This window comes from Nelusetta ayraudi, unplaced genomic scaffold (genome assembly GCF_046127955.1).
Source record: "Nelusetta ayraudi isolate G7.1 ecotype Tasmania unplaced genomic scaffold, CSIRO-AGI_Nayr_v1 ptg000042l, whole genome shotgun sequence".
NCBI classification, from domain to species: domain Eukaryota; kingdom Metazoa; phylum Chordata; class Actinopteri; order Tetraodontiformes; family Monacanthidae; genus Nelusetta; species Nelusetta ayraudi.
In genome coordinates, this window is record NW_027466092.1 from 19363334 (window position 1) to 19390000 (window position 26667).

Sequence of the window (26667 nt, forward strand, 5' to 3'; positions counted from 1 at the left end):
AGTGTCAATCATGTACTTGAAGACAAGGCTAGTTAGCTGTTAGCTAGTTAGCAAAGGTGGGAGTTTGCTATTTGGCAATGTTTGCTAGCGGTGGTAATGACATACACTTCTAGTAGAATTTAGTCTCTCGGCGAATGTAGTAAATATCATGAAATTTGGTGGAATTAGACGTAGACTTACGTAGTAGGTTAAAACAACGAATTCCTTAAGTAACACAATTTCCTGGTCGCAACGCGGCTTGCAGATTAATTAAAGTCTTCCACCTACGGAAAGCCCGATGACAAAAAAATACCTTTTTTTTTTTTCTTTTTTTCTTTTTTAAAGTACTTGACGTCATTTAAAAAAAAAAAAAGACAATGCAAATATAATGTAAATATAAATCTACTTCATAAGAATTATAAAGTTAATTTTATATCTACAAATTTAGCATTTGATAACACTTACACGTCTCATAAAAACTTTAATTTACACACATCTACAAATTTATGGGGAAAATGATAATTTGGACTGCAAGGCAGCGTTCGGCTGTAGCACTTTCTCTGACGGCAGACAACATATATCTAATAAGAGCTGATGGCGCCCTATCTGATTGTGGGGGGGTGGGGAAAAAAAGACAAACATCATTTTAAAACATCAAACTTTATTTAAACTCTCATGCCTGTGTCTCTGCAGCAAATCCAGCAGTCTGAAAATAAACTTCCAGACAATTTTAACTTTAAAGAAATATAGCATGTATAAAACAAACCTTTGTTGCCTTTCCAGTCTGTCCATTTTTATTTGGTGTTACAGAATTGGAATCAGTAAATGTCTGAATTGATTACTGTGGTTTTGGAAAAAACAGTTAAAGGAAAAATAACAGTTTATTACAAACATTTTTTTCACATCATGCCTTTAAATGAAATATAAAAATAGACACGTTCTGGTATAAAAACATAGTAATTTTATCATGACTTTCATCATTTCTATCCTTACTGAATTAACAAACTTGTAAGGTGGCAAGAGGGTCACTTTGGCTTACATTCACTGGTTACATTAATTTAATTATCATTTAATTTCAGCTCTGATTAACCTTTAAATATATATTTCATTATAGAATATTTTCCTCTCTCTTAATGTACTGTCAGTGCATGAAAAACGTGTCAAACATTTTAAATGTCTGGCACTCTGCTTTATATGTACAATACACTCATTTACAATTTATATACATTTGGGATCAGTCAACATACTCTCACTGGAAGGTTTGAAAGTAAATTCAGAGTGGGTAGGGTGTTTTAGGCAACTGAAATGTGTGATCATGTAAACGTAAACTACATTTATTGACTGACTGGTGCATTGCTGCCGGTCTATGCCCATCGGCCAGTGGACGCAAAGTTCCTGCTCATGCTATAAACAGCAGTGGCCGTCTGGTATTTCCCCCAGGCTCCAAATGGGACGATGATGATGGTGGAGTTGTCCTCTGAGCCATACTGCAAAGCCTAAAAACATGAACACATACATCACATATCCGTAAATTGTGACCAATAAGACAACAACTATATGAGTGCCATTCTGACCTGTTGAGTGATGACATCAGCTGCCTCCGTTGGGTCAGCGCACTTGTTGATGACATCACAGATTTCCTGGTCACTCAGCAGGAAGTTGATGCCGTCTGTGGTCAGAGTCAGGAACGAGTCGTCGGCGTGTTTGATCTGACCATGGAGACACATTTGAAACTTTATTCAGATCTTAAAATCTCATAGAGAGACGATCAGCAGTGTGCTGCTTTAAAGGAATAATTCAATATGTTTGCCTAAAGCCATAAACCCTAAAGCCCAGGCATGGGCAAACTATGGTCCGGCGGCCATATGCGGTAAGTCATAAAATACCTGCATTACATCAATTTTTTCACTGTTATTCAGTGTACATATCCCATGATATATATTTTTTCTCCTATGAGGTGGGTCAACATAACACCCCATCCATCTGCTCCTGCTTCGACCCCTCTATCAAATTTTAGAACTAATTGTGGCACAGCAGTCAAAAAGTTTGCCCTGCTATAGCCATTTGTGTAGGTACATGCCTTTTAATTATCAGTCAATCTCAAAACAGCAGGCACTGATAATTAGGACATGTATCTACTCATATGACTATACGGACTATGGTTGCCAGCATGTTGAACTGTCCCTCTATTCAAAGCCAACTTTCTACCTAAAGCCCCAAATGTCAGAGGTCACTCACGTTGACTCGCTGCGTATCCGGCTCGGCGATGACGCCGCTGGTCTTCAGGTGGAAGTCTCCGATGCTGCGCGTCATGGCAAGACGGCCGTTGACGTTGGCCTGGCCAACGCTATTCCAGGTCACAAAGCCACCGCAACTCTGGATCCTATGCACAGACACACATACGCACACACACACATGCATGCACACAACAGTCAATTGAATACAGTAGGTTTAGGACACAGTGGTGACATTTATCTGTCTGGAGGTGAAACACTGGACGCTGAACAGGCCTTATGTAACACGAAAGCTGTTGGCAGGAGTGCAACTGAATCAGGCATCAACTCCAACATACCAAAGGGTCTATTTACAAACTAGCTGATCTGCCAAGTGCATGGCTTTCTGCCAATGCACAGCCTTTACCTCGGGCAGGGGTGCCCATACTTTTTAGAATGGCGGTCCAGATCAGATCATATGAAAATACATGGGGGCCTGCTACTTTGTCACATTGTTTACTTTGTTGCTTAAAAAAAAATGTGCAAAATGCGACTGCACCCCACTAAGGAATTTGACATTATCAGCGCCATGTTTTAAATGCTTTTAAATGAATAGTTCTTTAAGCAAACACAGCAAACATTTGTTAAAAATTCCATTTTAGAAGTGCCATAAAATGAAGTGCACTGAGTTGTTCTAACTGAAACAAAACAAAAAACAAATCCGTCCCTCTGCTGCCTACTTGTCTCTTGATGCCTGAAGATAGTTCTTCAATCCTTTGTGCCATAGAGTTACGCAAAAATTCTTTAACTCCTGCATCTTCTCATATCCATATACCTTCCATATACCGTCTTCAGTACACAGTCTATAACAACTTGTTTAAGCCACAAGTCACTTTGGTCTATGGAAGCTTTTCTTGTCACAAAAACAGGAGAAATATCCAGATCAAACTTGAAGTCAGCCTGTGGTGTTGGCAGCTACCTGCGTCTCTCATCTTTGCGGTCCGGAGTGTGGTCTGTGCTCAGCTTAGTAGCTTGGCCCCGTCGGCAGAGCATCGCCCGGCTGTCGCCAGCACTGCCCACCACCAGCTCCACTCCGTCACGGAGCAATGCCACCGTTGCCGTAGTTCCCACCGTCAGGAAGGAGTCTGCAGAAGGTGAGCAGGGTTTAAAAACCTTTGATCTTTGACAGCCTGTGTGCATTTTTTCAGCTGTGCGCGAGCCCTGTGTGTCTCACCGTTGTTGAAGTGGCAGAGGTGTCTGTGCAGAGCTTTGTCAGCATCTAAAAAGGCCTTCTTCAAAACTCTCTGCAGGTCGTCCTCCTCCTCCAGAGCATCCCTGCACAAGGTAGTCAACAGCTGCAGCCATGAAACATTTTCACAATTGTTTCAACAGTTTTCAGTACTTAAAGCAGAGGATCAACCTGATGAACTTCTCCATAAAGGTGTAGCAGTAGTCGGCAGCGTGAGGGCCGCCGTGGCCATCGAATACGGCAAAGTACAGCACGCTGTCGTTGATCTGGGCGATGCGGAGACGATCCTCGTTCTGTTCTCGAAGACCCACAGCAGATGATGAGCCCACCCGAGACAGACTGACCTGAGGGAGGAGGGTCTCCGTTCAACAATCAGACCAGACTCCATCCTTCACACGCGCTCACCCGTCAGTCACTCACCCTCGGGATTGGTTTCCCATATCGAATGCTGGAGGGCAGCAGGACAGGTTCCTCTATTCTGTTGTCCCAGATACCAAATGAGTCCCAAGTGACTGGCTGGTCACTCTCGAAGCGCAGGGACCTGCTGGCCCATCGCACGCCTACAACCTTCAGCAATGCTCCGCTCACCTGAGGAGAAATATAAAGGATTCAAGAAGTCTGCCCCCCGTGTGTTGTTCAAATAAAACAAGCGTGACATTACCTGGGTAGTGTTTTCTGATGAGGCGCGCGCATTGAGGAAGGCCTGTCTGGTGGCAGCAGAGCGGCTGACGCGCAGCAGGTTGAGTAAAACTGCAGACGGCATGGCTGGCGGACTTTCCCAACGGACTGGGCAGGGACTTCCTTCAAAATGAGTATGAATAATGATGAATAAAATGCATTCCCTCAAAGGAGCCGCAGGCTTCACACTCAGAACCTTAAGTGACACAACTGTTCAACTGTACTCAGTAAGAACATGGAGATTTATGCAAGTATTGAGTGTTATTAGAATGAAGTTTCTGTGTCGTGTTTGTATACACCAAGCAACCCCTTAATCTGTTTTGAAGCAGTGACCTGTACAACTTGTTGTCACGCTCTGACGCACTAAAAATAACACACTTTGCTCACTGACCACAATGAAGATGGCCTCCAAAGCTTTACTTGCAAATACTGTGCAAATATTTAGGTCAAAGTATCCTGACTACATCTTGTGATATCATTTAGAGCTACAGTAAATGCAGTGTGACGCCAAAGCCACACCAACAGCCGACCAATTACAAGCAGGACTCAGCTGCCCTCATGCCACGCCCCCTTTCCCATCAAACAACAGAAACAATCCCAACAGTTAAAATCAGCTCAGGGTCACAGGAATGTTTAATGTAATGTGAATAATTTTCCTGCCATGTAGGAGACACAAGCTATTCTATTATGTCACAAGAGGGACAACCGCACAAAATATGGGTATAACGCAACATCAATACAACTATTCACCTTGTGTTTCATAAAGTACACCAGAAATCAAATAAGGCCCCTCTGTGGTGACCAGCTGAAAGTGCAAATCGGAAACACACACAGAGCAGCCACAGTATCTCTCTCTCTCTCTCTCTCTCTCTCTCTCTCTCTCTCTCTCTCTCTCTCTCTCCCTCTCTCTGTGTTTGTCCTTTACATGCCACTCCACAACAGTGTGTGTGTACACAATGAAACACATGTGACACCCTATTATCAGTCGATGCGACGATACATGTTTGGTTGTTTACGTGACACAGACACACCCACAAGTTTACATTCCTACATCAACAAAACAACCTTGCCAAAATCAAACAGCAGATTCCACGCTGGTATTAACACAAGAATGTTGTTGAAGAAACCTGCTTTAACTTAAAATATTTGTTCTGTCAAATAATGGTTTTGGATGCTTCAAAGACTAATATTATTTTTCCTAATAATTACATGTCTTTATTTATAGATGCAGTTATATATGCATTGACATACCAGGAGCATGTGTTTTAAAATTTTATTTGATTAATTGATTACAATTTATTTTATTTGGTGCTGATTTATCCCAGCAATATTGTAAAACTCTCATTATTACCTGTAAAACTAAATTGATAGTGAAAATATAGGATTGAATAATAGTAATAGATGAAGTTTAATGCAACACTGACACACACTTGTGTAAAGGTCAGACGGCGCAGCAGAAACTTACTCAGGATGGTTTTCTCCTCTCCCGGTAACTTTCCAGCGGCTCTACGAGCTCCAGCAGCTGCCTCAAGTCGTCAGCCGTCCTCGCTGGGTGTGACCTGTGAGGGGGCTCGGCCTGAGAGCATTTAAACTGAGCCTCAGCCGGCCAATCAGAGCCCAGGAGCGCCAACATGGACAGTCACTGGCGGAGAGGAGGTGAGGGGGAACCCATGTAATATAACACAGATTGTGACTCAAAACACAAAAAGGAGAGGACAAGTTAAACATTTTCAAATGACAAAGATTTGGGCTGCTAGTTGCATAATGCAATAACAATAACTTTTTCTTTTCATTGGCATTTTATATGGGAAGATTCTATCCCTACATTTTCTTTCTCCCCCTCTCCTGCACTCAGGGTTGTGGCAGGTGCTGAAAGTCTATCCCAGCTGACTTTGGGCAAAGATGGGGTTTCACCCTCCACAATTCCTTATCGGAACGTTCCATAGGGAAACGGAAAAGAAATTAATATTAAACACAAGGAGATCTAAAATGACTTGCTTCAGCAACAAGCACTAACTTTTTTGTTCTTTTTTAAATGTTTAAAAAGTGCCTTCACGTGTTTAAAAAATGCGGCACATTACAGAGCTGCTTTGTTTTAAATATTTCATAAAAGCCCTTTAACGAGCTAAAGGGCTCAGTTTTGCACATTCACACTGACAGAGACACAATGAAACCTGCATCCCATGACCGCTTTCTCAAAATCTGCCTTGAAACATGATTTATCACATGAACTAATAATAACACCTTCCTGCGCACATTACATAAGGTTTCAATAAATCAAAAGGTTTGAAAGAGCTTCCACAACGCTTCAGTGAACAAAATCATCCCAGCAGTGAAATGAGTGTGTATGAGTGTGGCCGTGTGAATAAAACATGGCGGAAAGACTTGTTGTTAACATGAACGCAGCTTTAATGTTTGTGAATAATTGAGAAGAGCAACAACAGGGGCTGAGAGCAGTAGGAGTTACGAAAGAGGGTGAGAGCACGGGAAAAGTCAACAGAGACGAGGAGGAACTCAGGTCACAGGATGTTTTCAAAATAAGTGACAGTGTGAGATTTGAAAAAAAAAATCATCATAATTAAAGAAATAACAAATGTTCAAATGTTAAATATTGTTTCCGGTGCATTTGATCAAATAGGAAGTGATAGAACATTAAAAAATAAAGGGTAAGAGCCAACTCAGTGTCGGCGCCTGCTCGCGCGTCACCTAGAAGGGTGGTGACCCAGATGAAGCAGGAAGAAAGAAATGAGGATAAATGAGTCACTGGGAGAATAAAAAACTCAGAACGATAACTTTGAATTTACAGCTATGAACCGGAAAAGAGAAAAAAAAACAAAGTGAAAAAAATATATGATTTTGGTTAAAAAAAGAAAGTGACAAAAAAGATGATTTGAGGGGAAAAAGACAATACTAAGTAGAACAATGACATGCGGAAATAGAAAAATGTAAGTGAAAGGAAAGGTGAACAGATATATAAACACTTTCCTTCTGAGGTGCTTGAGTGGTTTGTGTGTCGTCTCACAAAATGGAAGAGGATGAAATATTCAGCAGCTCCCGTCTTCTCGGCTCTGCTTCAAAAACTGCTAGTACATGGAAATTTAAGTACAACTGATGCTCACACTATTGCAGCAGAGTGTACAAGTACAGCGTACAACACCAGAACACCAACAATAAAGGATTTGTGATAACAACAAAACACGTAGTGATTGTAGTATTAGTGGGACTTTAAGATTTATGTATGGGTAGCAGTCATGAAAATTGCTCATAGCAAAATCCAATTATAGTTTCAATCGTAAGAAATCAAATTTGATCTCTTGAAAATATCTTCAACCAGTAGACAATCAACTTAGTCTCACAAAACATTGTAAATCAACTTCCTTATCTCTTCAATGTTAAGTTTAATTAAGCAGTTAGCTGAGTTCCTCTGCTAAAAGTGTTTTATGCTAAATAAGTAAGTTACATTTATTTCTTACCAATCTTAGTTTGCTATTAAATCCATATTGCAGTATTTCAATATCACTAATTACTGCGCTGCAGATAATGCTGTGGTGGTTACATTTTGGTGATCTCATTTGGCTAAGAGAAAGACACAAATATGTTACACTTGCACTGCAAATGACTAGTGCCAGCTAATAACCAGATAGCGTGAGCCACAATTCATGCAGATCTGTCACTAATCTCAGAACACATGGTTTTTGGGATCATAAATTAAAAACGTATGCATATATGTATGTATACATGTATACATGCATGAGGCATGTATGATGAAAGTGTGCCAATTACACCATAAAACACAGGTAAAGTAACTAATCTGCAACAGGTGGTGCCTTCCTAAAGCATCCCAGCAATCCTCCTTTCTTCTTCTTTTTCTTCTTCTTCTTCTTCTTCAGGATACACCCTTTCAAGCTGCTGTTGGAGCAGATGGATTTCCTCAGAGAACTGATGTGTTTCTGCTGCTCCCTGATCTTGGACTCGAGGTGGGACTGGATTGCTGTTCCAAGACACTCCAGATCCACTGAGGCCCCGTACACCTCCCACGTCATTCCCTGTTTGTCCCAAGCCAATTCCTGGGGCTTCACCTTTACTTCCTTCTCAGTTTGCTCATTTGTTTGTTCCCTTGCTCCTTTGCCAACCGTCTTCTCCTCTGTCTCTTCCCCAGTACTCATAGCACTTGTGTCGCAGTTTTGTCTGAAGCCGGGGCTCTGCTGAAAGCTGCAGGTGCGCAGACATGCAGGGATGGAACTTGCCTTGTCAGATGCAGCTGAGGGAAGAACTGACTGGCTGCACAGTTCAATATCGATCTTACAGACATGCTGGAAAGGTGGCTGGCCAGGTGGGACGCAGCATAGCAATGGGGTGTTGCCTGCGGGCAAACCAGGAGACCCAATCTGAGGAGACATGGGAGACCCACCCATTCCAGAGGTGATGGTTGCCAAATGTGCATCCACCTCTACTTGGACCGCCACCTCTCTCAGCTCCTTATCGCAAAAGTGGAACCTCTCATTTACATCAGTCATTGTGGCTGATTCCCTGAAGGTTTTGGAGTCTAGTAGAGTAGATGAAGGCTGACAAAGGGAAAGAGGGGCACATGAGGAAGAGAGTGAAGAACATCCAACAGCTTTGTTTTGTTTCCCATTCTCTTGTTTCTTCTTTTTCTGGGCGTTCATTCCAGAGGAGGTGGGATTTGAACCGCCAAACTGATTTGGTTTGCAAGGTAAGACCCCTGACGACTGCCTCGTGTTGACCGTCACATCTTCGACCTTCAAGGCCTTCTGTGAAACCACTGGTGCCTCAGCGACTTCCACTTTTACCTCTGGTGATTTTGAATTATGCACTTTGTCAGCATTTTCTTTGGTTGTTGTCTTGATAGAGTCAAATGTGAGACCCCTAGTTAGCCCAGCGTTTTGCTGTGTAGTGTTGCTCTTCTTATCTGCAGAAGCAGATCCAACGGCTGCAGGTTCTGGTTTGGAACCTCCCTTCATCGTCAAGCCAATTGTGGTTTTGGTTTTGAAGCTTGAGGTTGCCAGAGAAGTAACTGGGCAAGAACCTGGGAACAGAGAAAAACATGAAAGACTAGTGTAGTAAAAGTGAGCGTAAATGGAATGAATCAAAGCTGACTCTAATTATGTTTTACTAACCTCGTGCAGCTACAGGACTGCGCTGGGCTTCCAGGCTAGGTCCACTAGACCCCAGGCTTTTGGGAGCACAGCCAGGACTTCTTTTTGCAGAAATAGGTCTTGGAGAAAGTGGCAAAGGCAAAGACAAATCTGCTCTGGCTGACTTTGACGTATGAAGAACTGGTCTTAACTTTGAGGAATCAACTGCAGTTTTGGAATGGATATCCCGGGAGCCCTTCCCTGACTTGCAATTAGAACTAGAACCAGTTTTGAGATCTAAACTATCCTTTGAGCCCAAACTGGTTTTGGAAACTGAACCGCTTTTAGAGTCCAGGCTATCTTTGGATTGGGTTTTGGAGCTGGATGCAATACTAGAATCTTTACTATTAATATTCTCCTTGGACCTTGATGCATTCCTGGTTGTTGTGCCAGTGGTTTTTCTCTCTGCGGATGGTCTGGGACTTTGAGAACTGAGTTCGGGGTTCTTGGTGCCAAGAAGGACCGTTCCATCTGTCTGGTTTTGTAATTTTGACCCTATAGGCCCCTCACCACTAGAGTAACTTTCCATCTTTTCATCTGGCATAGTGACTGCTGAAACTGGTCTTTGGGATTGGGTTGCCAATGTTGGTGTTTTATTGGCCAGTTTTGAATCCTCCTTTAGCTTATGACTCACTGAGGCGGTTGGTAAATGTGTGTTTCGGCTTATTTCACCCTCACCTTTTTGGCTTGTATTAATTTTTAGGCTTTTGTTGGCGGTCTTTGCTGTTTCTTCTCTTGTGCCGACAGTATGTGGATTGGGAATCGAGGAACTTCCAGATTCCTTGCGTACTTGTGATTTTTCTCTTTCAGCCATCCTCACGTTGCTTGGATTTGCTGCTATCTTGCTGTTTGAAAGTGCCTTCGGGGATAGTGTTGGAGTGTGCTTGAGATTTGGGGACTTCAACCTTTGCATGCCTTTGCGGTTCAGCTGACCCTCAGACATTGGTGAGCAAGCCAAAGCTGGAATCTTGCTCTTTTGCTGCAAAACATGATCTTTTTCCACTGGTGATACAACAGGAGTTCCCAGCGAGCCAGATTTCCCTGCTTCAATGGTTGCTGCCACTTTTGCAACAGACTCCCCTTCTGTTTTGGCCTCAAGGTAGTTTTGGTTTTGGCCATCTAGTACTGAGGTATCCATTGTCTGGTGAGGGTGAAATGATGATACTGGATTAAGGTTGAGGTTGACATTTGGCTTCACCGCCCAGTTTGCATTAGGTTCTCTGTTGCCTTGGGAATCGGCATAACCCAAGCCCCCTGATTGAATGAGATCTTTGACATGTTTCGGGCCATTTGGGAATAATTCCATGATGCAAGTGTCAGAGGATTGTTTAATGTCTTTTAAAAGCCAATGCAAGCACCTAATTGGGCAGATGAAGACACAAAGCAGCATTTGTTTGAAAACGTAATACACATAATTTAAAAATATTAAATATTAAAAAAGATGTTTTTTTTATTCTACAATGCTACAATGTTTCTAAACATTTTTATCATCCTATTGGTTATGAAAAAGGCTTGTCACATGCCTTGAGTACACATTCATGCTGTGAAATATCAGATTCTACTGAGAGCTATTCTCAGTCAACCACATAAATCCTCCTAGGAATTGATCTGGCTCGGTTGCCTTTATCCTGCTGTTTCTGAACACTCATGCCAACATGCAAAATGGCAGTTATGCAAAATGTTTCAAATGGCCTAAGTATCTAAGGAACTAAGTGAAAATCAACCCAAGCACAACAAATTATCGAAACAATTATTCAAGTTTATACAGTTATCGACTGCAACAGTAATAGTCAAGTTGTTTAACACTAAGTAATTGTCTAATTGTCTGAAAGTTGCTTATTTCTTACCTGTTTAATTCCCACAAAGCTGAAATTGGTCCAGGATGTAGATACCACCATGATCTCAAGATTCCCTGTCGAGTCAACAAAGAGAGCCTTTGCTGCTCACTTGTACTTCCACTGAGCCCTATGACAAAAAGCATTCATGAATAAGTTACACAAGGAAGGAGGGAGAGAGAGAGAGAGAGGGGAAGGGAACGTGGTAGCTCCTCCCACTTCTCTTTTTCCCATCTTCTGTCTAAATATTTATTTGTCTTCTGAGATTTTGTTACATTTTTTTAACAGACAGATCTCACTATTACTCCAAATTAATTGGGGAGTTCATAAGTCATACTGCAGCCCGCCACCAGAAGAACAATGAGATTTCCAGCCTTACTTTTTGGAAGCTTTTGTTTACAAAAAGGTCTATAAATGGCATGTATATATGTGTGCATGTTTCCATGTCTGTGTCTATGTGTGTGTATGTATATGTATATATATATATGTCTGTGTCTATGTGTGTGTGTGTGTGTGTATATATATATATATATATATGTATATATGTGTGTGTGTGTGTGTGTATATATATATATATACATATATATGTGTGTGTGTATACAGTGTATGTTGACATGTTCAGAGTTTTTGAAGTCAAAGCTGGTTGTCCTTCACTTTGAATGTCAGTTTTTAGTGGTGCCCAAATCACAGGTGCCCCTTTGTGGATGACGTTTTAAATGATTTACTACACCAGCACACTGATGGTAACCTGGATACTATTATGCTCTGTCACTGCCATCTGAAGGCTGTCAGTGTGTGTTTGGTTCAAGACTGTTTACAAAACCAAATTATATACACACCTCTTAAAAGATATTCGGTCATTGTCTTGTCATTGTTCTCATTTGAATATTTTCCCAGCAGTGAAACCAAACAGAAAAAGTTTTCTTGTTTCACCAAAACTTTGATTCTTGAGTGTGATTGAAAGAGTCCAGAAACTTCTATGACTCCCCACAAACACATTGTTGACAAAGCATCCTTTCAGATAGAAACAGGATATTTGTTTGTCGTTATCAACTGTCTTGACCAATGATAGACTTCCACAGTGATGCCACCTGACAAGAACAGCTGACTTGGAGCACGATGGTAAGTTTGTCCGTTTGACGAATCGTCATTCCCATTTGGCTGAGGGGGGCGAGACATAGTGGAAAGGCAGACAAGCGACCTTTCGTTCTGCTCAGACCGAATTAAGACAAAGACACATCGAAATAAATTTGCAGTGACACAGATAAAGCATAGGTTGAGGACGAGTTGCACTATCATTTTGGCATCTTCCTGTTTACTTGATTGCTGAGATGTGGGAGGAGAGCTTCGACACAGAGCAGTAAGTCACGTCTCCAGAAAACTTTCCGAACTAAGAAATGATAATCAATTTTTTTTTTTAAGAAAGAAAAAAACTACTGAATGCTGCAGGTATTGCAACTATCTTAGGTAAATACCACAAAAACTCGCACACAGCTTAGCCAGTTTCTGCTAACTGTACTATAACATAGTAAGGGAACAAATGACAAGATGGACAGCTAACTTAGCTGCTAACCCAAACAATGTTATATTGAAAATAATTAAATACAGTACATCTGTTTTTATAAGTTAACTATTTAACGACAATCAGTTGTTGTTGTTTTACAATGTGACTCATTTTGTGCATCTGCGTAATGAACAGGGAGGTTGGCGGCAAGCTGGACTACTCGCCTGTGTCCTGGCAGGAGTACTTTGACCACATGGAGGACGTGAATGTTGCACAGGCTGACAACAGGGACGTCTTCAGGGTTTACAAAGCAGGAAGTGAGGGACCGCTGCTGGTTCTGCTGCACGGTGGAGGACACTCCGCACTATCCTGGGCCGTCTTCACTGTGAGTGTTGCTGCTCTTAAAGTTTGTGTGATTACTTCCAGGATGTCAATATTTGGTTTGTGTTTTTGCGTTGCAGACAGCCATTGCCAGCAGAGTGACCTGCAGGGTCCTCGCCATGGACCTTAGGGGTCATGGTGGGTTTTACTGGTGAAGTGCTTTTACATTTAGCATTGCACCTTCAGCCTTTCTATTTCAAATGACCAAGTATTCGATCTGTGTGAAGGTGACACCCTGGTCTGCCAGACAGATGATTTCTCAACCCAAACTATGTCAAGGTAATGCCAATAAAGGAATAATAATTCACTCACTCTCCTCCCTAGAACTTACCACACGCAGTAAAGGTTTGTTTGCTGGCTTGTTTTCACACACTCACATCTCACAAAGTGCAAACTAACACGCTTGCAATTTTAATTACTTCACTGTTTGCTCTACCTCCATCAGTGATATTGCAAATGTGATCCAAGCTTGTTATGGTGAGACTCCTCCCCCTATTGTCCTCATTGGTCACGGCGTCGGAGGGGCCATCGCCGTGCACACAGCCAGTAACATGCTTTTACCAACCACGGTGGGCCTGGTGGCCATTGACGTTGTGGAAGGTGACTGAGTGCTCGAAAAACATCCAGAAGCTGTTGCCCTGCGCACACACACAGAAGTCTTTTATTTTCTAGGCAGCGCCATGGAGGCTCTCCACAGCATACAGAATTTTCTGAAGGGAAGACCCAAGTCCTTCAAGTCTGTAGACCACGCCATTGAATGGAGGTTTGTGTTTAGCTTGCAACATACACTATGATTAAAACGAGACAATGTTGGCCTGGTCATTTATTTTGTGGACAATGTACTCAAATTTCAATGAATCTTGAGCATCCAAGATGCCCACCAACTGTTCACATGTTTGTAACAAGATTGTTCACAAATGAGATAAGGAGATAGAACTACAAAAAGGCAAATATGGTCAAACACATGCTTCTGGAGTGTAATGAGAAATAATTCATAGAATTTGTCAAAGATTTTATTTCTCCATTTGCTTGGATTCATAAATAGTCAGAAGCTGTTATTTAGGCTCAATAACAAGACTTGTTTTTTCCCTCAAACGTTGTATTTCAGTGTCAAAAGTGGACAAATCAGGAATCTCGAATCTGCCAGAGTCTCTATGGTTGGTCAGATCAAAAGGTAGTCCGGATGATGATTGGCTTGTGTCCTTTTTTACTGAGTTTACCATATGAGTTTACCAAATCAACATAGTGCATCCTGCAGTGATAACATTCAATTCAATTCTGTTTGATCAGATGTGAGGTGGACGAGGCTGACCCTCTGGAGCAGGCCAGCCCAGTGCCGGACGTGGTTGTCGAGCGCAACGAAGAGTTCTACGATCAGACTTACGTTAATGAGAAAGAACATGCGGCCTCGGAGGTTTGAGCACTACTACACTGATGAACCACTCGAGAACATTTCAACTGATGGAAATGATTAACAGCTGCCTGCATCCTGCAGAGTGTGTACAAGTGGCGCATCGACTTGTCAAAGTCAGAGAAGTACTGGGATGGTTGGTTCAGAGGGACCTCCAACCTCTTTCTGGCCTGCAACCTGCCCAAACTCCTGCTGCTGGCTGGTGGGTTCTTAACCAACAATTATGCACAACTGCTGGCGTTAAAAGTAACAACTGAATTCTGTGCTCTGCTGCATCTCCGTGAAAAGGAATCGACCGGCTAGACAGAGATCTGACCATCGGCCAAATGCAAGGTGACCTCAGCATTCCACTGTAGCCATGGCAACGCTTCTGTTGCAATCACAGCTACACCGTTTACCGTGATACACACATAGAAACACACCTTCAGGCAGCATCTCCTCTCTGGAGACATCTGCTTCTGTCAGTCAACAACCGATGCTGCTGGTGACAGCATGGGGTGTGAGTGTGTGTGTGTGTGTGTGTGTGTGTGTGTGTGTCAGAGAGAGAGAGGGTGAGGGGGACTCATGGGTCTTGCCGTTTGTCCGCAGGTAAATTCATGATGCAGGTGCTGCCCCCCTGTGGTCATGCTGTGCAAGAAGACAAGCCAGAGAAGGTGAGGAAACCGATGTCACAAAAAAAAAGAAAAAAAAAGAACAACGCTGCATTGCACCTATTGTGAGTGACAACCTATCAGCGCCTCCTCCTCCTACTGGATGAATTACATGTTTTGTCTCCGTCTGGACGCAGGTGGCTGACGCCGTGGCTTCCTTCCTCTTAAGGCACAAGTTTGCGGAATCCAGAAAAGAAGACAGGAGGTTGGAAGATGTTTATGAATAGAAATGAGATATTAAATTGAAAGACATCAAAAAACAATTAGGACACATTTGTTTAAAACATTGTGGGTTAAAGTTTGACTGTCATAAACTGCATTTCCAGGGGTTCCGAATAAAAGCACCCAGCTCTTTGGTTCTCCTGCAGACCATGACCAAGAAACTCCACCTGTTGCTGCAGACTGGAACAGACCTGAGTTCACAGGTGTAAAACTTTCAGCTTAACATCATTCCACATTAGGAACTAATCATTTCCTTATAAAATATGTTTGTGAGCTGTTGATAAAAGGTGTTTTATTAGTTTAAACATTGTGAGTTAGAGAAGTTAGCAAAATGACCCTGTTGCTAGGTGCAATTTCCAAATGTTTTCCCAGTATGAAATAGATGGTGAATCCAAAATGTAAAGTAATTATTTTTTCTCTATGTATACAGCCATGTACATTTAGTACTAATTAGAAATATTATTAAAAGAGTGTTAAGAGCAAATTCGTGAATCCTCTGTTTTGTGTTAATTCAAAATGAGGACTATTGAAAACTTATCTCATATAAATGTTTAGTTAAATAACAATAGAGATCAGAATGAAAAACATAGAATGGCACATTCTGCAATGAGGATAAATGTAAAGGTTTTGGGATCGTGTGTGTGTTTTGATCCCCCCAGTTCAACATTGCAGAGATCTCCAGCAAATTCATTTGGTGGGTGGGGCCAACAGGTGGTTGGGGTTGTACCCTGAGGCTGATTTCCAGAACCACTCATCCTAGCACACACTTTCTGGAAAGGGACACATAAACAGAACAGGATGGACTGTTTTCTCATTTCTGGGAAGTTGACTGGCTGGCAGGAGACACATATCATTGTTAGAAAGCATTGGCTTACTGCATTCAGATGTGTTTTTCTCTGAAAATGGCACATGCCAGGAAAAAAAACAAAAACAAACTTGCAATAAAATTTTATTTTAAGTCCATCCTGAATCAGAACACGTGCAACAGGTGAAACACAACAGGGCGTCATGTCGTCTTGTATTTACACGCCTATATGTGGGTAATTTTTGTGTTTGCGTGCACAGGACAATCAGACAAACAGACGCTCATTAAAAACAATATTATATACAAACACACATGACACTGTTTTTCACGCCATGTTGCTACGAAAGCAAAGTGGTCGGCACGGCCACAGAAGTCTCTCTGGAAGGAACGGAAAGTTTCATTTCATTCTGTGTCACTTGCTGTTCAGAAAATATTGAAACTCCTAACACAAATTTCTGAAATGTATTAAACCAAGCTAAAAACAGATTTTATTTTATTTTTGCCCAAAGTACCCAAGTGGCTAAGGGCTCTCATACAGCTAGAGAGACAATCAACTGCAACGAAAATGACAAGATATGGCAAAAAAAAGAAAAGAAAAGAGGCTGATATATACAGAATACAGGATAGAGTGATACAGGCTCACATACAATTCAAAATACTTGTAGGAGAAATCTTGAGTGGAAAGGAAGAAGAACAGGCAAGAAGGAGACTTGAAGAAACAATGTCAAGAAAGAACGAAACAAAACATCCAGAAACTTCCAGAGAAACGGAATTAAAGTGCATTAAAAGAAAAAGAAAAAGGCCAAGAAATCAACCAAAACACAGCATAAAGGAAGACAGCATCGGGAAAAAGCCAATCGGGTTTCATTACTGGCAGAGACATGAAAAGTCCCAGGTTGGATTGCAAGGCTACAGGTTTTGGACTTTGAACTTCCATTTAATTCCCTTTAAAAAATAGAATAATCCAGTACAACCAAGAAAATGTCAAAACGCATTTGGAAAACAATATGTAGTAGTAATACAAGTAGATGCAATTCATGTATTAACAATCTATTTGTAATATTCACGTATTGGAACACTTTACAAACAAGTACCCGGTTCTGAATTTTGTCATTTTGTAGTTGGTTTTAGCTTTCCGTCTTTAGTTTTGCTTGAATTTATTCTGCATTAGAGAATAAGGGTGGAACCAATGCACCACAGCAGCCTCAGTCCTGACACAAGGCTGAGGAACCATCTGGAGCCGAGTCGCTAGTTTAAAAATGAGAAGAAAATAATAAAAATAATCCTGAAAGTGCAGATGTGAAAATAACGGCCAGTTATATCCCTTGATGATAAAGCTAAAAACACAAAAAAACTGATTGTGTATTGAAACACTGTTAACTGAAAATGAGCCAATATCAAGGCAATGATTATCATTTGTATATTACAGCAACTACAATCAGCACCACTTTACAGCTTTAAATTAAATAGTGTTTAACTAAACAATGGATTCTGCCTGAGGAGAATCATCGCAACCTAGAAACATTTAAAGGGACGGTACAGAAAAACAAAATATCTAAATACCTTTCCTCTTAAGGCTTATTACAGCTCCTCTTATGATATCAAACCACACTGACCCCTCATGGCTATTGGGGGTACTGCTCTGTAGATGTTTGTCCAGGGGCTCTGAGAAGAAAAAATATATACGATAGAACTCAAGACGACTACAGGACCTTTGCCGTCGGGTTGTGATTCATCTGCATATCTTTATCTTAAACTAAAGCTCTGAAGCTCTCAGCTGTTTGTGATGTTGGCGAGCGGACGAACACATCAAAACCATGGAAACAGACCGAGCTACTGGAGGAGGAAACGGATAACGTTGGCTTTCGATGGACAAGTCATGAAATCAAAACGAGAGTTTGTCTTTGCACTCTTTCCCCAAGACCAGTGGACTCATTGTGAAGTCACATTGTTACTTCAAAGTGCTGGCAATGTGTATCTGAAGATCACACATGTGATCTCCGACAAGTTCCAGCAGACATCCCAGCATTTTAAAAAGCTCTTATTCCATGAGCGGATTGGTGGAAAATAGATGTTGGTACAAAAAGGACATGTCGGTTCTCTTGTCAACACTTCTCACCAGTTTTCTTTGTTTTGTTTCTTTTAAATCAGAACGTGACCATTTGCTACGACTCTGACCCCTGACGTCCTTCCTGTCGAGTCCTTTGCTCGCGCAGCTTAGACAAACAATTGCCTAAAATCTGCCCTATTGGTTCCCATTGAGACTTGCCACGTGGCAAGCACAGTCAGTCTTCATTACAAAAATAAACTTCACCTCTGGTATCAAAATAGATGACAATCTTTGTTTCTTTTAGCATCAGGAAGCTTAGCGCCACTTGGGCTAATGCTCGGCTAACGAGCAGCTCGGACATTTTGTATTTACATTCTCCAGAAGTTCTACCCAGGGTTCCGTGTGTGTGTGTTTGTCTGCCAGTCCGCTGGGGTACCTGGCCTTTACACTTTTCACAGCTTGATTTCGCGGCGGTGATCGGAATTGCCATTGTTAATGGTGGTTGCTGGGGGGTGGGAGGGGTTGTTTTAGTTTTTCCAAAGGCCGTGTGGGAACAGACGGATGGACAGGAAAAGAAGGTGACGTTGAGGACGACGTTCCAACTGAATGGTACTACTGGAGCCGGCGGCCAAGACGCTGATGGACAAATACAGCGGACACATTTAACACGAGACAAGAGAGACCTGGTGCGGTCGACAGTTTGAAGCATGAATGCGAATGAAGGTCTGGGATGGCGACGTCTCCTTAGAGTGTTGTTATTAGACACATTAAACCTTCCCAATGCAGCCCGGCATCGTTTCACGTAAACTCCTTTGTCACACCTCAGTGTGAGACGTGATTGCTGACTCCACACTCTGCAACGCGTGCAGGTAACCTGTCGGAAATCAGGACACAAGAATAATAATAAAAAAAAAAAAAACAATTTGAGAGAAACGGAGCAAAAATACCGTGTGGCACTGCCAGAAGGCCGTGGAAGCAGGAAGGATGGAGCAGAGTCCTTTCAGAACAAAAGCACTTAAGCTTCCGTTCGCAGCACCTGGCAAAACTCCACAAGCTTCTCTGGGCATGACAGTGCCGAGGTTCAGCCACAAAAACCAGCAGCAACGGCGCAAATCCAGTAAGTTTCACAGACAATCCAGTCAATGTTCCAGGGGAAATCCTCTGTCCAGTTCTGCCCTGTTCAGACAATCCTGACCAGTCCTTCCACCCACGGGCAAGAAATGTGGTGACACTAGTTTCACAGATGTTTAAAATGAGAAGGTCCATTTGCTGTCCCTTGTGGACGACAGACAGACCAGCAGCACCCAGAACAAAGTGTTAAAGAGCCTGGTCCTGGTCCTGGTCCTGGTCCTGGTCCTGGTCCAGCCCGCCCTGAAAGAGTCTGACCAGGAGCGGAACCAGGACACTGAAATTAGAACCAACATGTTTTCATTTTGGCTCCAAAGTCCAGACCAGCTGAGTTCTGATGCAGGGAAGCGGGTCATGATTGGTTCTGATCGGCGTTTGCTGTGTAAAACCTGGACCTGAGTCACTTCTGGCAGCGGTTGCGTCTCGAGGGGCCTTCCTCCTCTCAGGACTTGTCCCCAAGATGAGACTGCTCCAGGGGCCCCTCCTCGTCTGAGAGACCCGTTTCCAGGGTGATAACCAATGACGCCACAGAGGCGCTGCTCGCCATCGGCTGGAGTTCGCCTGCAACGAGAGGGAGGAACAAGCAGCTACATCTCTGCTCAGCAAGTACAAGTGATTCACTTTAATTTGCCATTACACAGAATCTCCAAAACAATAATCATGGAAGAAAATCCAAAGTCGTTTTGACTATTCCTGGAATAAGTGGAAAAAAAGAACTCCCATCCTGACTTATGTTTTTTACTTCTTCTCAATTTCCAAATTTTACCAAAATGAAGCTTTAGCAAAGACAGACATGGGGATTTTTTTTATTTCAAGGGATATGTAGAAAGCACATGCTTTAATCTCAATTGAAAATGAACTAAGTGTTACAACAAAATCAGTGTCTTTGAAGCCCCACGGTATCGAGCTCTTTATGGAAAAGACTCTTAAAACACTGAAACAATTGATGTTTGAAGATGTTTCAATTTCTTCGAGTTTGTTGGTCCATATTAAAATGCTTAACGGGCCGCGTATGGTCCGCAGGCCGGGGTTCGCCCAAGCTCGTGTTAGTGTGTGATCACCTGTGTGCGTGTCTGTGGTGGCCGTCACCGGACTGTCCCTCAGCGTGTCGGGGTCCTGGTAGTCCTGTGGGAGTCCAACGCGCCGTACGCCAGGGTCCAGCACCACCGAGGAGCCTCCCTCGCTCAGCGTGCCGTCGCTGGACGCCCCCGACACCACGGCCTCCAGGGCCAACGCCCCAACTCCGCCAACCCCTCCGACGCCGCCGCCAAGCGCCAGGTCGTAGTCCAGCGGCAGGTCATCCAGACAGTCCGCATTCAGCTGCAGGGTCCGGAAAAACAAAACAGAACTGAGTGCCAGCACACGACGGCCACGGTCATCATGGCTTCAAAGTGCAGCGGCTGGAACTCACGGCGATGCCCAGAGCCTTCAGAATGTTCATCTTGCACATGGGGCAGGTGCGGTGGTCCAGCAGCCACGGGTCCACGCAGCTCTTGTGGAACAGATGTCTGCAGAGCGGGAACAGAAGGAGGAGAAGAAGAAGAAGAGATGAAGGAGGAAGAGGAGGAGGAGAAGGAGGAGGATGAGGATAAGGAGGATGAGGAAGAGGAAGAGAAGAAGGAGGAGGAGGAGGATAAGGAGGATGAGGAAGAGGAAGAGAAGAAGGAGGAGGATGAGGAAGAGGGAGAGAAGAAGGAGGAGGAGGATGAGAAGGAGGATGAAGAAGAGAAAAAGAAGGAAGAAGAGGAAAAGGAGGAAGAGCAAAAGGTAGAAGAGGAGGAGGAACAGAATAAGGAGAGGAGAAGAAGAGGAGGAGCAGGAGGACAAGAAGGAGAATGAGGAAGAGGAGGATGAAGAAGAGGAAGAGAAGAAAGAGGAAGAGAAGAAAAAGGAGGAAGAGGAAAAGGAGGAGGAGGAGAAGGAAGACGAGGGGGAGGAAGAGGAGGAAGATGAAGAGGATGTCAATGGTGATCTGCTGGCCAGGTTCTCGGTCACTGGGCGCTCGGCCAGCTGAGCTACCTGCAGGGCAGGATGCGAACCACGTCGTTGGCCTTGTAGCCCTCGATGCACACGGCGCAGTTGTCAAAGTCGGCCTCCGTCTCCTGGTCGCCCTTCCTGATGGTGCGAACCTGCAGCTTGCTGATGGCCTTCTTGGCTGCATCGCCCAGCCGCCGCTGTCGGGGTGACAATGGGGGTTTATTACACTGGGGAACTGCTCGTCAATAAAGTAAAGTGAAGTTTTCAGTGTTACCTAATGTTACTCCTGTAAAATTACAACATATTATTGCTGCGATTAGCAAGTCGCGTCTGCAGGTCTCTGCACACGGCACGTACAGCAGCAGAACAGCTGCTTGAGTTTCGGTTCGGTCGCTGCTACTTATTTATTGCCGACGCTGCTTCAGAAGTGGGGCAGACACACAATAATTACACTGGACATGAATGTTGGGTCCGTTTCAGCTAAGGCACAATGCTAGCTCTGCTGCTAAAGTCATAAACTCTGTCGTAGCTCCGGATGCCGGTGTCACATCGAAATCTGTTCATCCCTCACTTTAACCTGCACCCAACCTTATCCCTAACCACCAGTGGTGTAAAGATAAACCGGTTTGAATGGGTTATCGGTGTGTGACGTATGAGATCCGAGTGCATCGGTTGATGGAGCCCTGGATCGGTAAAGATCGGTAAAGTAAAAATGAGCACTTGGGGTTAAATTGTCCATTTGTATTGAATCGCACTGAACCGAATCAGATCGAATCAAACCAAATAATTAACTATTTTTTATGAATCGTCCCTGAATCGGATCGTAGCTTGTGAATCGAGATTTGAATCGGATCGTTTTGTGAGTGAAAGATTCACACCCCTACTAACCACAACCAACTCCAAACGCAAAACAGCGGTCTGTGTATATATAAATAAATAAATAAATAAATAAATGAATAAATAAGAGCAATGGCTTGTTCTTTTATTTGTGTTTTTAAAATTAAACTTGGTTAAATGATTTCAGTGCTGTTGTTGTTTTTGCACACCTGATTGCGGTCCCGGGCGTTGGCATAGCGGAACCTCTGGATGTAGTAGAAGACGAGCCAGGCCAGCGAGATGATCATCAGCACGATGAAGGAGATGGACACAAAGACGACCGACGTCCGGCTCACGTACTTCTGCAGGTTCCTGGTGCCGATGGTGATGGTCATGTTGACCGTCACGTTGCGCTCCAGCAGGGACACCATCTCACGACCTTTGGGCTCAGGGATCATGATGGCCACAACCTCACCTGCACCTAAGAGAAGAGGCGGAGAAGCTCAGCAGTGGCCCCTCACCCTGCCCGACAGACTCATAGGAGTCATAGTCTGTCAGCTGCTGTTTTCTACCAGTCCAATGTATTGTGGGTAGAACAGTACAAATATCAAGATTTTGTTTGCTCTGAAAACTCCGTTTCAATTCCAGTTTTTTTTTTCGTAAAGCTACAAAAGACATCCGGACAAATTATAAGAACACTTTTTACTTTAAAAAAAAAAAAGCAAACAAATGTCCCTACAGGCAATGAGGTGAACTGAAAGACAAATGCCAGTAAGGTGACGTTTACAATCTTCTTGACCAAACACTTGAAAAACAAAGTGAATAGAGAATAAATAAACAGGTTCTTCGTAAACACAGATGAAGTTCCCTTGGAAATAAAGTGACAACTTCAACGGCCCATTTCCAGCGTCACTTCACCTTAAAACTACATCCAAGGTTTTTCAATCATCTTGAACAAACATGAAGGAACCAAGTTCATTCATATATTGGAAAAGAAAGCTTAACAATGTCATATCTCTGTCTCTGAGGCAAAGGCACAAACACTGATGATATTTGCATGCTGTGTGCCTGCTGGGGGGGGGGAAGAAACCACTTAAGTGTTATTTGCATATCGAAATGACAACCACTTGAGAGAAGTAGAGGTGCTTCTGTATGACCAGTCTTACATGGCTCCAGTCAGTTACACCAGCTCACGCAGTCGGACTGTTTCAGGCAACTTGCCGAGATGTGAGTGAGAGAATAAAAATGGATTTGACAGATTTAATGTAAATTTTCTATCGTTGATATTTTTCACATTTTCAGGGAAATTTAAAACATGTTCTTGGGGAAGATTTTCAGTGCTGTGTGTGTGTGTGTGTAGGCCTGTCAGGTGTCCACACTGTACCGGTGTGTGTCAACCGACGGGAGGTGGAACACCCGGCTAAATCAGACTATTAACCACTGGTTTGTGTGTCATCTACTTTGTAGAACTTCAGAGTCAAACACTTATTTGTTTTCTAAATTTGTATTTATTTATTTAGTTATTTATCACTAGAATGCTAAACTCTGTGTGTGCAATGTGGCTCCTGAACTTGTGAACTAGAATTAGCCCACTGACTGTGTGAGCACAATCAATATGTCGCTGCCTCAGCACGTCTCCTTATCACATACCTACACACAGCAGGAGGAGGATGTGGAGAGTCAGTGGTCAGCAGGAGAGGAGTTGTTTTATCACCGCAGTCTAAAGACATGCTTTTAATGTTTCGGCTAATAATACCGGACAATCGCGGAGCATCTTAGCAGAGGAACAGCACAACACTTGTTGGATTCAAAGAAGAGTGAGAATTTCCATGACTTCGTCAGTCTCCCTCCAGCTGGTTGCACCAGCATTTGACCCTGAGGTTGAAAACACACTCAGAATGGAAACGAGAAGAAGACTTAAAGGATTTTTTTTTCTTGCCGAGCGACGGAACGTAGTGCCATGGAACATCATTGGTGGGAGCGGAGAGGGGTTGCAGTTGCACAAAACACACAATGGTGCATATTGAGATTTCTGACTCTTCTGAAAAGACCACTAAAAGACACATTCCCTGGGGGGACTGCTTGCAAAAAAAAGCAAGTCTGGATTGACATTATTAATGCTATAATGCGAACCTATATTAATACTAACTTAAAGTTTGTCCAACAATATTCACTCCCTGCGATGGTGCCCGCGGGCACCAGGTGGCCCCCAAGGACCTCATGAGGAGCCAGACGACCCGTTGAGCTGCGTCTAAAATTCAGTTTTATCCAACCTTGTTATGTCATTTTTGATAATTATTGAGAACTCATGAGCTTGATAAGTGTCTTCACATAGATAAGTATCATTAATAATAATACACAATTCAGAGAGTTTGTTATTTCAGGAGAATCTAGCAAACTGGCAGCCCTTCATACGGCTCAGGACCCATGAAGTAGCTCTCAGTGCCAAAGAAAAAAGGTTGGTGACCCCTGTTCAAAGGAATGTAGCAGGAATTCTTAAAAAAAAAAAAAGAAAAAGAAAAAGAAAAAAGCATCAGAAACTATCTAAATTTGAAAACTACCCAGATGTACATTATTGGTCATCGGGCCCAGCATTAATACAAATGTCTGTCTGGATAAACGGCTAACGGCGAGGGGGGGGGGGGGGGGCGCGCCAGCTGAATGAGTGTCAGAGACCTTCAGTCAGCTGGCAAAACAGTGCGTGAAAGCCCGACCAGACACACAGAATGACTGGGATCCAGTTCAGACCGCTCATCACCTGACTCAGCATTATCCCGACTCAACCCGACCGCCAGAGTGTCTCCTGATAGGAGCCAAGAAACGGACAACGGGGTAACGGAACCTGAAAGGAGAATGACGAATATCAAATCCAATGTTTTGATCTAGTTTGAAGTTTTAGAATTCGTTCTAAAGGACGCCAGAGAGTGAGGTTCTCAGCCCATAGTGCAATACAGAAATAACTCTCTCTTTTAAAACTTGGGAAGTACGGTGCACACGTTTCTAGAGCGCTTTTTCTACACGCGAATCGTCTAACATTTGTTATTCTAGTCGGCCCACAACACGGAAAGACATGTTGTGACAGAAAGCAGAGTTAACATGGCCATCGCACGTCAAACACCGCTTTCTACACTGTGATGTTGACAAGAAGGGGACACGGAACTAGTGAAAACATTACTGACAAGAAGTAGTCATTTGAAATGAGGAACCTGCTGTTACCTGGATGGGGCATCGTAATGGTGTCGTTAGCATTAGCCGAGCCGACGTTGAAGATGACCACCGCCGAAGCATTGTGGGCTGCTGCGTGGCGGATCTTGTCCTTATACGTGCAGTTCCCGCGGGCTATCAGGGCGACCCAGGCCCCGGCCTGCGGTGGCATGTTGAACCGGGTGTTGGGGTCGCAGGCCTGGCGGTCGTGCGAAGAGGCGGGCAGGACCACCACCCCCTTGGCGTCCCTCTTGGGCGAGTGCTCCCCGTAGCGGCCACACTCCGTCTTCTCGCTGCGCAACTCCGATGTCACCGGGTCCTCGTAGGTGATGTTGACGAAGGCGGTGTACCATTCCTCCCGCTCAGCCACGGTGAAATCCAGGCACAAAAGATGCACGAAGCAGAAGGAGAGCAGCCAGGTAGAGAGGGCCAGGCTCCGGCAGGCCGCCACAAGAGAGCCCGGAGCCATGGTGAACTTACCCCGGCGATAGCGAACAGTCAGGCAGTAACCGTCCCGGGGCAGCAACTACACCATGTTAGCTCCCACAGGGCAGTTGAGGGGACAACGCCTCCTTAATAATTCTCGACGCAACGTATTCTTCTGAATTTTAAGCGAGAAACCCTGTCCCTGCTACCAGGCAGGCTAACAGCGGGCGTCTCTTAGCCGTCTCCATTACAATACAACCACCCAAAGGAAAAGCTCGCAGCAAACAGCTGCTGTGAGCTCGGCGAACAGGGGAGGCAACTTACGCGAACACCAGCGGTGCTATAAAAAATAATCCTGGTAGCAAAATTTTGGTTTTGATAAATCAGCGGTTAACGAGAGACGAACGTTTGCAGGAGGCCGAGCACAGTAGCCCAGCTACTCTATATTGTTTTGACTGGGCCCAACCGGAAGTGTGAGGTTAGCGGGAACGTGATGTTCCACTTCCGTTTCTGTCATCTAAAATGAAAACAGCGTTTTCTAAGGGGAAAAATATATATATATATCCTGGAATTACCGTTGGAACACTATAATGTTTTAAAGCGCTAAGAGGCAACCAACATGTGTTTAGAAATCTCAAATAATGTACATTCACGAAATAAAAAAATACGTGGCATTAGCGATACAATTTTTAATTTTACTTGAAAAATTGTGCTTCCGTTTCGCTTTACGTCTGACTTGACGCACCACTGCAAATCAAGTAAATCTAAAGCAGCGCCAGTGCGCCACTCAGTGGGCTCGCAGAGATTTTCCAGAAAGAAAGAAAGAAAGAAAGAAAGAAAGAAAGAAAGAAAGAAAGAAAGAAAGAAAAAAGAAAGAAAGAAAAAAAAGTTTTTTTTAAAAGCATAATAATCATGATGCTTACAACAATAGAGTCAGTTATTAACCCTTCATGATTTTACATTTAGTAAAATAAGAGTACTGT

General features: G+C 43.4%; 3 protein-coding genes across 4 annotated transcripts; 1 reads left to right on the forward strand and 2 right to left on the reverse strand.

Annotated features, from left to right (window-relative positions):
* Positions 1 to 819: 819 nt before the first annotated feature.
* Positions 820 to 5669, reverse strand: ppm1ka (protein phosphatase, Mg2+/Mn2+ dependent 1Ka). Its single transcript, XM_076035332.1, has 9 exons — positions 5585 to 5669; positions 4103 to 4242; positions 3862 to 4029; positions 3613 to 3785; positions 3427 to 3527; positions 3172 to 3337; positions 2218 to 2362; positions 1554 to 1688; positions 820 to 1475 (listed from the first exon to the last, which is right to left on the reverse strand). Exons 2-9 carry the CDS (start codon positions 4202 to 4204, stop codon positions 1344 to 1346), a joined length of 1122 nt encoding a protein of 373 aa, XP_075891447.1. The 5' UTR covers positions 4205 to 4242; positions 5585 to 5669; the 3' UTR covers positions 820 to 1343.
* Positions 5670 to 12281: 6612 nt separating this feature from the next.
* Positions 12282 to 15711, forward strand: LOC142894149 (protein phosphatase methylesterase 1-like). Its single transcript, XM_076035333.1, has 13 exons — positions 12282 to 12470; positions 12810 to 12999; positions 13076 to 13133; positions 13223 to 13274; positions 13441 to 13595; positions 13668 to 13758; positions 14104 to 14169; positions 14286 to 14409; positions 14491 to 14608; positions 14695 to 14739; positions 14995 to 15059; positions 15194 to 15261; positions 15383 to 15711. The coding sequence occupies exons 1-13, from the start codon at positions 12442 to 12444 to the stop codon at positions 15393 to 15395; spliced, it is 1074 nt and encodes a 357-aa protein (XP_075891448.1). The 5' UTR covers positions 12282 to 12441; the 3' UTR covers positions 15396 to 15711.
* Positions 15712 to 18204: 2493 nt separating this feature from the next.
* Positions 18205 to 26526, reverse strand: rnf150b (ring finger protein 150b). 2 transcript variants are annotated; one of them, XM_076035329.1, is made up of 7 exons: positions 25271 to 26526; positions 24813 to 24896; positions 22285 to 22535; positions 21281 to 21435; positions 20673 to 20769; positions 20323 to 20581; positions 18205 to 19822 (listed from the first exon to the last, which is right to left on the reverse strand). In XM_076035329.1, the coding sequence occupies exons 1-7, from the start codon at positions 25725 to 25727 to the stop codon at positions 19704 to 19706; spliced, it is 1422 nt and encodes a 473-aa protein (XP_075891444.1). In that variant the 5' UTR covers positions 25728 to 26526; the 3' UTR covers positions 18205 to 19703. The 2 variants fall into 2 exon arrangements, with proteins under 2 accessions (XP_075891444.1, XP_075891446.1); XM_076035331.1 differs by lacking the exon at positions 24813 to 24896 and having other exon boundaries at positions 25271 to 26303.
* Positions 26527 to 26667: the final 141 nt, after the last annotated feature.